The sequence below is a fragment of the Mixophyes fleayi genome, chromosome 8 (assembly GCF_038048845.1).
Source record: "Mixophyes fleayi isolate aMixFle1 chromosome 8, aMixFle1.hap1, whole genome shotgun sequence".
NCBI lineage: Eukaryota > Metazoa > Chordata > Amphibia > Anura > Limnodynastidae > Mixophyes > Mixophyes fleayi.
In genome coordinates this window covers 33,592,074-33,604,929 of record NC_134409.1, presented here as the reverse complement: position 1 = coordinate 33,604,929, position 12,856 = coordinate 33,592,074, and the positions used below count along the sequence as shown (strand labels likewise).

The 12,856-nt window shown below is 36.6% G+C and overlaps 1 protein-coding gene across 2 annotated transcripts in view; it reads left to right on the top strand.

The window, feature by feature from the left end:
• DPYD (dihydropyrimidine dehydrogenase) overlaps nucleotides 1-12,856 on the top strand; it is an 816,112-nt gene that overhangs the window by 723,378 nt on the left and 79,878 nt on the right. For both annotated transcript variants that reach the window (XM_075182332.1, XM_075182333.1), the window contains one exon: nucleotides 5,724-5,903. In XM_075182332.1, coding sequence (XP_075038433.1) covers nucleotides 5,724-5,903 — 180 coding nt within the window. The remainder of the gene's footprint in view (nucleotides 1-5,723; nucleotides 5,904-12,856) is intronic.

The following is a 12,856-nucleotide window of genomic DNA, read 5'->3' as shown; positions in this document are numbered from 1 at the left end:
CTGTGCACTACTGTTAGGTGCACAAAGTTCTGTCTTCATGAGCAGTACACGGTGAAGCGGGACATACCTCCCAACTGTCCTTGCAGTCAGACCAAATCCTTATTAAGCGAGACAGTCACCTAAATTCGGGATTGCTCCAACAGATTCAGGACAGTTGGCAGACTGTCCTGCTCTCTCCTACCTGTTCTTGTCACTTTCACCACTTGTGGCTGCTGGTGTCTTTTGATCAGTTGCTACTTGTCTGGATCCTGGAATGTTGGATGCCATATTTGAAAAAAAAAGGTACATGAAATTTAGAAAACTCAGACGAGCCTCGCTGTTAAATCAATATAACACTCACATTTTATAATAATGCCTCCCTCCAGCCCGAAATTGAAATAATAGTATTCACATTTGATAAATAGCTCTACTTTCTTTGAACTAGCCCTGACATTAAATTAATAGCATACACATTTAATAAATAGACCAATTTCCCCCCAACATTAAATAGTATTCCCATTTAGTAAACAAACCTATTTCCCTCCCTCCAAACAGCCCCAACAATAAATTAAACAGCATTTACACTTAATAAATATAACAATTTCACACAACCATCCCAGGCATTAAATAATTCATAATCACACTTAATAAATAGACTTAATTTTCCCCAAACAGCCCATATTCAATTTATAGCTCTCAATTCACCATATCTTAACTTCATAGACCCCACTATTAAATTAAATTGCCCCACCACTCACAAATAAAATATCCATAATTAGCCCTCAACCTGCACTCCACTATTAAAGATCCCTCTTCCCTCACATATTATATTAATATAATGGTCCTCTCTCACACACACACACACCATGCACTGGTTCCCACACACACACACCATGTACTGCCTCCTCTCTCACATACACACACACACACCACATGTATTGGCCCCCTCACACACCACATGCACTGCCCCCCCCCACACACACCACATGTACTGGCCCCCTCACACACACACCACATGTACTAGCCCCCCCCCACACACACATACACACCACCACCACATGTACTGGCTCCCACACACACACACACACCACATTTACTAGCCCACACACACACCACATGTACTAGCCCCCTCACACACACCACCACATGTACTGGCTCCCTCACACACATACCACATGTAATGTAGCATTGAACAGGGATAGGTTCTATAGCAAAATAGTGATGGGACCTTCTATGCACCATCATAAAGTCCTGTCTACAACAATATCTGCTTCTTCCTTAGTCAGTATTGAGTAATTAGCAGTAATCTACCATATTAGTCTGGATTATATACACATTTATTTTATCATCATCATTTTCAAAATCAGAACTACCTGGATAAATACTTTGTGAAGCCATAACAAGTTTGTATATTAAGGCACAAGTTTTTCCTCTGAATCCAGGTCCCCTGTGCTGTCAGGCACTGCTATGGCTAGAGTTACGACCTTGGCACTGCAGCTTTGATCCTTTAATCTCAATAGTTTGTTTCAATAGCATAGCTGCCTGTGGGTATTGGGGTAATAAAATGTTATTGCGCCAATTACCCCAACACTACTGGTCTTGGTAAGTCCTGGCAGCCACAAACTACTTGCTGGGGCTTATAGATCATCTACTGCCAGCATACTCATGGGTGCTAGAGCAAGCTGGTGCTTGTACAACTACAAGCACCAGTATGTCCTGTCATCTAGGGCCCACTGGGACCTATAGTGCCAAATAGAAAATAAATGTCACAGCTACAATAAACGACAAAATATTGTCTGTTTGAACTTAAATTACTTCATTGTACATTAGTTTCAAAGTTCCTTTTCTTAATTCAAACAGCAACTTTGTTGTGTTTGAGTTTGATATATGAACCAGCTTTAACATGTTTCCCTTGTATGAGTATAACTTAAATTTTGTAGTCTTTCTTCAGTCCAATAATTTATTGCTAACCTTTAAACTATAGATCTGATTTGACAAAAAGGTTTGAGAACCGTTTTGAAACAATGTGAGCATCTCTAATCAGGATATGTACTTACTTGTGACTTACCATCTACCCATGACTTGTTGTCCTGCCTAATAATTACCGGTAGATGGACAAATCTCTGAGGAAACCAAACAATTATAGTGGAGAAACGCGTCAGTTACACTCCTTGCCAAATATTACTAAAGGACCTGAGCTGAATCTATATCGCTAGATGAAATATGTTGAATGCTTTAATCGTTATGGGACCTGAACATCACTAAAAAACAAGACTTATTTGTGCCAAGACCAAAGGATGGTAAAATCACTGTGGTGAGAACATCTAATACACCATGGAACATAGACTCAATATGTAGCTCCAGTAGGCAGTGCTTATATCTTTCTACAGAACTAGATGAGTCAAATGCACTGATCATGATTTTTATTTCATAAGTGGCATACAAACTGAGAAAATATCTAAGTGACTGTGATTTTCAATCTGGTCCTTTGATTTTATATAACTTTAAAACAATCCAAAATTATTATCAAGTATTGAGAATTTTTTTTTTTCACTATAGGTGATTTTTTAATGCAATATATTAAACTGAACTAGTTCTGTTGATTGGCATATGGAGTGAGCTTTTACATATGCTTTATTTAATTATGTTTTTAATGATGTTGTAATTAGTAATACATTTTATTTCTATGTGTTGTGATAACCTTATGGTATTTTACTTTAGAGAGGATATATTTGCGCTTCTATTTTCTTCCTTTCTATTTTTAACCAGGAGAGAAGTTGATCCACAATAACTTCCCACGAGTAGCTGCACTGATCCTCTCAAGTTTATAAATTGTGGTTTAATATTGTTCATATACTGAAAACAGAAATGACACCTTCCACAGGCACTCTATTAAAAGATGCAGCTACTTTTCCTCAGAGCATTTATACTCACAAAATGCTAAAATGATCTAAAATACAAAAAACTGAAAGAGGATAACATCTAGCACTTCTTTTTAACATCGAAGGACTTAACATATTATATCAATATGTCAGTGGTTATAATGTCTTAAAAGACAAGAGAATATGCAAAAAATATATTAAGTATATATATATATAGAGAGAGAGAAAAAGTCAGACTCAACAAATCCACTGGTCACGATCTGTAATACAAATATTGAAAAAATACCAAATCTCCTCCACGTGAATTCTCCGGCTACGTTTCAACTTAGAAAAGTCTTTATCAAGGTCCTTGACAAAGACTTTTTCTAAGTTGAAACGCGTTGGTGTGCAGCAGGTAGACCTGTGGAGTAGTACTCGAGGAGAAGCCCATTAGGACAGCAACAACGCGGGTGTGTCAGCTTAATATTTGGACGATCTTTACCTTTTTACCATCTGATGCGGTCTCTTGTACCATGCGGTATTACGCTATGGTATTCCATCTCTTTTTCTCCACATGATTATTATTCTGAGTAAACCACATGTGTCTCGTATGAAGAGGAAACACTTTTGGAAGTCTGCGATCGTGTTGATTATTTAAAATCAAGTACTATCATATACACGTAGGAGACTGTAGCCGGAGAATTAACATGGAGGAGATTTGGTATTTTTTCAATATTTGCATTAGAGATCATGACCAGTGGATTTGTTGAGTCTGACTCTCTCTATATATACTGATTTTGCATGCTTGTTTTTTTTTTTACCTCTTGGATTGTAATTTTGCCAAAGGTCAGCGCTCAGGTACATCCCTACTGTTTGTAGGATTATAGATTTGTATAAAGTTGGAACACTCAGCAAAATAGTGATCATAAATTACTGTTCATACCCGAGCAAATATGTAACTTTCTGCATTTGTGGTCTGTGAAAAAAAAGGATTTATGGTAACATTTGCGGAGCAGCAAAAGTCTACAGATGGAAGAAGTTGGGCAGAGTGAGGGCACTCCGTATTAATTACAGAGTAGGCTCACCAGTGCAAAATTCTATTTTATTTTGAGGAGTAAGATATTTGAAATTAGATAAAAAGGAGGAAACTGTGCATTATTAGGGGCCTTCTTAGCTTTGCTGAAGGGCACACGTCCATGCTTGTTCTGCAAAACACTTGAATTTTGCACCATGTCTAAAGTGGCAGAAACGAACGTCGTCCTAAACTTTTATTGTGGCTTATATTGTACCTTCCAGTTACACTTAGAAGGATCTCTTTGCTCGAAGATTTTCCTACACACAAAAATTCCACATGCAATGAAGTCTTTGCTAATATTTCCTCACTGTTATGATTATTTAAACCATAAATGAGGCAAAACTGAGCAATTTATGAGTAAAATGTAAAAGTCTAATTAAAGGGCTGGATCTAGGAGGCAGAATTTTGATACAAAGTTTTACTAGTTTGTGGTATAGGCGTGTACCTTGAAGTGGGCTGGGTGTATCATTTTAGGTGCACTGATGCAAAACCAAGGTGTTTTGCTATGCACATCCAGTGCAATTTTAAATTAGGTCTACTGCGGGCAAACTAATGTAAGCTAATATAACCTTGGTGTTATGCAAGAACTTATCCTGCTGGAAAGTGGCTGAGATGGGTAGTAAAGCTGGTCACACATCCAACAAAATCTCCAGAATATCACGCAATTGCCCCAAAATGATCAATTAGTTCATTATCAGACAGCATGAATAGAGTTATACCAGCCAGAGTGTGGGGTAATGTGCCAACTATGCTAACAAGCCCTAGTGTAATCCGAAAGTGAGTCAGTCACTTGAACCTAGTACCAATTTTCTGACTCGCACACAATTTAGCCACCCACAAGTATAGCCAAATGGAAGAGTGATCCTGTCTCTCAATGCTCAGGTCAAGCAGCAGGATTATACAGTGTGTGGACAGTTTTATATTTGCAAATAGTCAATAGAAGATAAATGTTAAAAGAGAACACAGAGAAAACTAAACAATGCTTAAGTGTATTTTGTAATATGTAGAAGAATAGCTATGCACATATATATGAATTGTAAACTATGCGTAATAAAAATAAGAATGCTATCTGCAGAATAAAAATATCTGCATGGTTATAAGGAAACTGAATCTTACTATACTGGATTAGGTGTATATTGATAAACAATGCATGTTAGACTATCACAAAAGTCACATGCTACATTTTTGTTTATTTTGTATGTGCAACAAAATGTTTTCTGTCAATCCTGATATCTACTTTACACAAAAGTAAATGTGGATTATTGCACAGATAAATAGACTAATATTATGTATACCATAATCAATTGAGACCCATGTTTCCACTTTAAATTGGGGTTCAAAGAAACCACTGAAATCATCATTGAGGCATATCAACTCATCATCATCATCACCATTTATTTATATAGCGCCACTAATTCTGCAGCGCTGTACAGAGAACTCACTCACATCAGTCCCTGTCCCATTGGGGCTTACAGTCTAAATTCTCTAACATACACATTCACACACAGACACAGACTAGGGTCAATTTGTTAGCAGCCAATTAACCTACCAGTATGTTTTTCGAGTGTGGGAGGAAACCGGAGCACCCGGAGGAAACCCACGCAAACACGGGGAGAACATACAAACTCCACACAGATAAGGCCATGGTCGGGAATAAAAACTCATAAGAATTCTTAATATGGCTACGTCTGAAAAATTAAATATTCATGTCATTAATGTTTAGATGAGCCTGTAAGCAACAAATTAGATTAATAAATAGCTTCAGTTATTTCACCCTCCTATCAATTTCTGTCTTGGTAAATCTTTAGGTTTGCAGTGCTGTACAGAATCAAGACTTCACTCTGATTGATGACTACTGCACAGGTCTGAAGGCACTGCTGTACCTTAAGAGTATTGATGAACTTCAAGACTGGGATGGGCAAAGTCCACCTACCCTCCGACACCAAAAAGGAAAGTCTGTTCCAAAAGTTGCAGACATTATAGGAAAGGTTAGTAGCATTCTTCCTAACTATGTATTTTTTTTTTTTTTTGCTCTAGTTATGTCTTGTTGTATAAAAAACATCAAATAAAACAAACAACAAAAAGCCAGATTTTCCAAGCTGTAGGAGGCAAGAATATAATAGACATCTTTGCCTTTCATTATTTTTTAACAGCAATGTTTTTCCATGAATCTAGCGGCATGTAATGGCCTTGATGTGAATTTCCCATTCATAGTGTGCCATCATATGATGTCTACAGAATAATGCATATTTAAATCTAAAAAACTCACAAATATGCAATCACAAGGAAACAGTGCAAACATTTAGTTGTCTGCTGTCTAGTATCATATATAAGCACAGCATGTAGAATTTAAAACTTTCATTTAAGCAATTACCAAAAAAAACAGAGACTGAACAAAATTCAATAAATACTGAAATATGCTTTAAAGAGAAAAGAAAATATAAAATGCTGGAGATTAAGCCTTTTGGATTAAAATAGCACAGAGTTTTTGGTCATATATTTGTTATATATGTATTATATATAATAATATATTATATATAATATATATATTAGAAAACCTATAGTGCGCTCCTTCTACTCCAATATGATAGTCCCAACAGGAATAATACAATACAAGGGATGAGTCCGCAGCATCTCTTGTGAGGGTCCTCAGCCACCAAATAGCTCCTATTGCAATGTATCAAAATAGAAAAGAATGCGCATATAGTGTAGAATGTTATATTAAAGCAATCAGCTCTATTAATGGCAGTAGTTATGTGTACTTAATCATAAGAAAGAATGGGCTTTTCTGCATTATGTGGTCTTCTCTTTTCCATATAATCCTGATTTTTCCATTCTTTTCTTTGCTGTTTGTTGACCAACACCATGTAAAGACTGTTTAGCTGGAGACTCTTTTCTTATATAAAATCCAATATGACAAATTTAGCCACAAAATTAACAACACTGATGTAATAAATAACAAGCCACACAGTGGTCAGAACATGTGAAGATTCATTTATAAATATTTACTTTACAAACAGTTAAAAGCCCTTACATTGAATAAAAAAACCACAGGCTTCTCTGTAACTGCGCTGAAATACTGGAGGATGCTTTGTTGGATGTTGATACTCCGGACCGGAAATTATGTCACCGAAAGTTCAAAAGAGTTCATTCATTACAAATAGCCAAAATGGTACAGTAACCAGATATTAATAAAAGAAAAGAGAACTAATGCGTGGGAGGCCACCCAATGCGTTTCAATTATGACTTCATCAGGGGTGTGGCCATGCTTTCTTTAGACCACTATACACATTTATTTACATTTGGATGCTGAAAATGTCATTAAATAGTGGGAGTTGTGCATGTTTTCAGTAACCCATCCATCATTTTGTTATGGACTTTCTGAAAAGAAAGGTTTTTGTAAAATGGCAATGTATATATATATATATATATATATATATATATATATATATACCTGTATGTGTGTGTGTGTATGTATATATATATATATATATATATATATATATATATATATATACAAGTTAACCCGTACATGATACTCATGCATTCTAGTCAAATCAAGCTACTTAAGGTGTTAAAAAGGTTCTTGTCATGCATTTGGGGCTAGGCCAGGCCTCCTCAGGGGAAGAGCATTATTTCCCGACGCAAGCGCCCTTTTTTAACGTGGTTTTGTCCACATGTCACCACCTCATCATTTTTCTCCATCACCTCATCCTTCATCTTCAGTGCCACATCCTTCATAGAGCTACTTAAGGTGTTAAAAACTCCCCACTGTCACCCCCGGCAACCACCAACCACTCCCAACTGTCACTTCTCCTTCAAGAAATATATAGGTCAGTGTAGAACTCTGCCCAGCAGGTGGCGCTGCAGCTTGTTTGTTTGTTTTTTCACACATGCCACTAGGCATTTATATAGTAGATATATATATATATATATATATATATATATATATATATACAAGTTAACCCGTGCATGATACTCATGCATTCTAGTCAAATCAAGCTACTTAAGGTGTTAAAAAGGTTCTTGTCATGCATTTGGGCCATAGCTTAGGCCTCAACCACCAACCACTTCCCACTGTCACCCCCGGCAACCACCAACCACTCCCCACTGTCACCCCCGGCAACCACCAACCACTCCCAACTGTCACTTCTCCTTCAAGAAATATATATATATATTTTTTTTAAATCTTTATAAACACTTTTAACAATTAACAAATTAAATTAACAAATTAAAAACATCTTAGTATACCAAATTTCAGCCCTTTCTGAATTTTTTTCCCCACACACACTAAGAATTTAGTAGGTCGGTGTATAACTCCGCCCAGCAGGTGGCGCTGCAGCTTGGTTTTATTTTTTCCACACACACACACAGACAGACAGACTAACACATGCCACTAGACATTTATATTATAGATATATATGTGTATATGCATATATATGTATACAAGTATATATATATATATATATATATATATATATATATATATATGGTCACAGACCTTGCACATGTAAAATCAGAATTTTGTTTCCCCGACTTAAAAACACTATGCACTTTAACATAGGATTTAGAAGATGACGTAGAGGGATTACTATCATCATGACTGGTGCCAGCAGCTGCGTATATGACACTCTATCATACCAATGCTCATCAGATGACATTTCCCTTTCCCTGATGTCATTAGCGTAGGTTATACATTAGTCCTGATTTTTCCAGGGGAGCTCCTATTAGCCCGACTTTATTACTGTCTAATAATTTGTATACATGTACAGATGGGGCTGTGTTCTTTTAAATATGTGACACAATCTGGAACTTCTCTAAATGATTTAGAAGTGACGGAATGTGCCACAAAAGACCCCATCCACTCCCACATTCTTCTGTGGCAGGGTTAGAGGTAGGTAGCACCAGTGTTGGGCTATATAGTAGGTTCCTGATCGAGCCTGTTGGCCTATTTTGTTTGTTTTTGTTCTGGTATAAATCTCTGTAACTAAAGAAGTATGTTTAGACTTTTATGCACACACCAAAGTCCAGTTTTCCAATGTCCCAGTTTTCAATTTCAGCCAAATGAGATCAGGTCATGGGGGTTAAGGAGAATACATGGAATAAGGCAAGAAAGGTAATAAACACCTCTTTATGAAATTGTATTTTCTCATGCAAATAGGCCTACATTAGTGGGCACATTTATTGCCCAGCTCTGCATTCATTGCTCATTTGGCTTCTGCTCAGTTATCCACTTCTTCTGAGTCAGAAATCTCCTACAGTCAGGATATCGAGCACTTTCCCAATTGACTCATTTTCTGAATATTCTTTCAGTAGGTGAATAGGGCAAAGGAAAATTACTTTCCCCACTGGTGTGGAAAAATCCTATGCATTTACAACTATCTTAAGGTCTTCCAAGCTAACAGTTTAAATGTATGCATGATTTGTGTTTGTTTTACTAGAGGATCAGCTCTTTCCTTTTATCCATCCATTCATCTTTACATACTACAGAAATACAATATGTACCTGTATATTAATAGCAACTGACAGAACACTCATAAGGAATATTTTTTAGAGGGATCAAATCAACATTTTTTAACTACAAGAATCTCTTGGTTCTCATGAGACATCCAACATAGATACTGTTTCCATATAATGTTAAATGTCCATCCAAATCAACGGATGGTTTACAGCTTCCTGCTGACTTGTGAACCGTGAGATTTTCAGTAACTTGATTTTGACCTAGCTTTATATTTCGATTAAATATTATAGTAACTGATGGGTTATTGGGTAAAGTCAAAGACGACCAAATAAATGATTTTATATGGTGTCATTTACAAACTTCCAAAAAACACTTTTGCACAAATACACTTGTTTTACTGTTGTGTATAGACAGAAGTGCCCACTTACTTTTCACTCCTGGGAAATGCCTCCAGATATTTTACATGATCGATTGTGGTTCAATATGTGAGCCTGCATGTTGACAAAGCTAATCAAATCACTTAAATGTCCCACCGACTATCACTTTAGAACTTTACTTTAGAACTTTACTTTACTTTAGACTATCACTTTAGAAATTTCATAAATTTAACATTTTAATTGTTCCCCTAAAATACTGCTCAGTGGAGCCTCACTTATATTTAAGGAATGAGAGTAAGGGGGCCATCAGGACAATCTTAATTTTAGTGTGACATCTTTGCATTTTTAATTAGATTGCTTTATGTACACCTATAAATGTGCTTTTGTCTACAAAGTTAGTCTGTATGGTGCAATAGACGATCCATTGAAAGTATTTGCTGATGCTTAATCTTAAATTAAAGAAGGAACAGGTACAGCATTTGCTTTTTAGGATTGCATCTTTTCAGGTTTGTAATTGACTCCTGGTATATTGCAGTCTGAGTAACAATAGGCCTGGTGCTGAAATAGAAAAATGTTTTTCTTAATTTACGCAAAAAAAAAAAATCACCAATAAAAATAGTGTATTTACACCCAAATGCTGAGTGGCACGCATTGCAAGATGCTTCCAGTTCTGCACCTGTAGCTTATAAGCCAGGCTTACATCAGGCATATATACACCCACATATGGATACACACAACTAAGTGATAAGCACAAGAAAAGTTTGTTGATATAATACAACAGATATAACAATACTTTTCGAGTATGAATGAAAGTAGCAAAAAAATATTTTTTTAAAATATGCCACTAAATCCTATAATATATGCACGGTCAATGCTGAAAGCCTCGGAGGTGAAGACTGCCCTTTCCCTCATATATGCCCGTTCAACCTCTCTAATTATAAGGAGGCGCATGTGTCAGATGCACGCAACTCTCTTTGTTGGCATGCACAATGCAAATATTCAGAATTTATGCTATACAAACGGGCATACGTCCAAGCACCAGACCAATGCATTTGTGTGCACTTTCTAAAATTCACCAAACTTTGAGAGTAGTCTTAAACTTCAAATAGCTTGTTACTAGTCATTACATTTTTGCCTTGTTATGTAAGATAAATGCATGTAATATGCCCCAGGAATGCCAATGGTTATTGAGACTGGAGGAGAAAACATGATGCATTTTAGTGCATTCTGCTTCAATGTATGTGACAGCTGATTAAACATCCCAATGTGGTCATGATAGCAATATTTAATGCAGTCTCTATAGGGACTGTTATGCCCTATCTGTCCTGATCTGTGCTGCTTGGTAGAAACTTGTCTCCTTTGATGTAAAAAATAACACTTCTTCCAAGGGAACCGCTAGGAAAAGAAGGCAGTAAACTACAGACAATGAAGCATTTGATGCTAGCCTTGGCTTTTCTATGGGGAATGGGAATAGAGGTCCCAAAATGTGTAAGCTACATGTCATCACTGAAGCTTTGCCAACTCTTCCGCAGCAGTAATCTCTTCTGGGTAGAACTAATTGTTGATTTGCCAGATCCCTGGATGACCGCTGGATGTTATATCCTTTTACAGAAGCTTACACTAGTTCAATTCTCTGTTTTCTTGCCCATTATTTGAGAGGTATATCACCCAAAGAAGTGAAATAGCTCTGGTAACGGCTGGAGTTATTTCTTGGAATAGTATCTCGAGGGGGGATGTGGTCATATTTCCAACACTGGAAATGTCGGCAGATAAACTGTCTACATGAAAATGTTGGCAGGCTAAATGCCAACACTTCCATTCTGGGGACAGCTTGAAAATGTTGACAGTGTGATTGTCAACATTCAGAATATCGACAATCACAATGGTGACATTAAAAGACCAATGCTGGTGGATAGCTGCCGGATCTGGTCTTTTAATGTCAGTATTGTGATTGTCGACATTCACAATGTCGACAATTACACTGTCGACATTTTCAAGCTGTCCCCAGAATGGAAGTGTCGGCATTTATCAGGCTAACTACGGACATATTCAGTGTCTACATTTAGTACCCAACCACTCCAGGTCCCATTTTTCTAGTTTATGATTTTTAGGTATTTAGGTAGTGGTCTCCTTTAAACCATCAAGTATATATGTGGTCTTTGAAATATTACATAGATGTCGTTTGATTTAACCACTTTTCTGCTAAAGACAAGTGCTGCATAACTATTTTCTTATAATAAGACAAAAGAAGAAGGAAATATGTTTCTCATTTTCCATCATGCTTTTTAATTGCTAATTTGGTCTCTTGATGGTTTATCAACAATAAGTGTGTGATGTCACTAAGAGTATATCTATAGCCACAGCATGTGACCTCTGCGTGGCCTGACAACAAACAGGGCATATGATCAAGAAGAAAACATGTGTTTCCATCGTCCGCAGTCTGGTGGATTATTGATTTATTCTGGCAGCAATTGAATGGTGCAGCTACAGAGGATACAAATAATGTATACATTGTCTAGTCAATTGTCACTTTGCCGAAGGTGTAATTAATGTGTTGCAGCATCATTTATTGTTTTGGAAAGCAGCTTTGTGGATGTGAGTATTAGAAGTATAGCTGATATTTAATGTTCTGTTATTAAGGCCAGTGGGTTTCTAGCTCTGCTTCTTGAGGTCACATTACCGAACAATATCTACAGTCTGAAATACAAAAAAAATTCCTCTCACCTAAGTAAATGATAGAAGATATATGTGGATCTTTACATTAATATATGTTATGCACATATTGCATTAATATTTTTTTATAGATAATGTAAAGGATGGAAAAATGATATTATGCTAATGCTACAATGATATCTCAAGTTCCTATAACAATCAGGCCCACACTTTTCTGTGTTGCCCATACTTCCACCCATCCATAGCTCTCTCAATGGCCCAAGCCTTCACAGCGTCCCATGTTTAAATAGAAAGCAAATGAAAATAAATGTAGAAATTATTCAGTTTAAATCAAATGCTAATAAAAGGCAAACAGTATAGTATTAATGTAGAAACTAAAGCAATAGCAAGAATATGTAAAGGGCAAGTTCTTGAAACAGGTAGTCGGTGG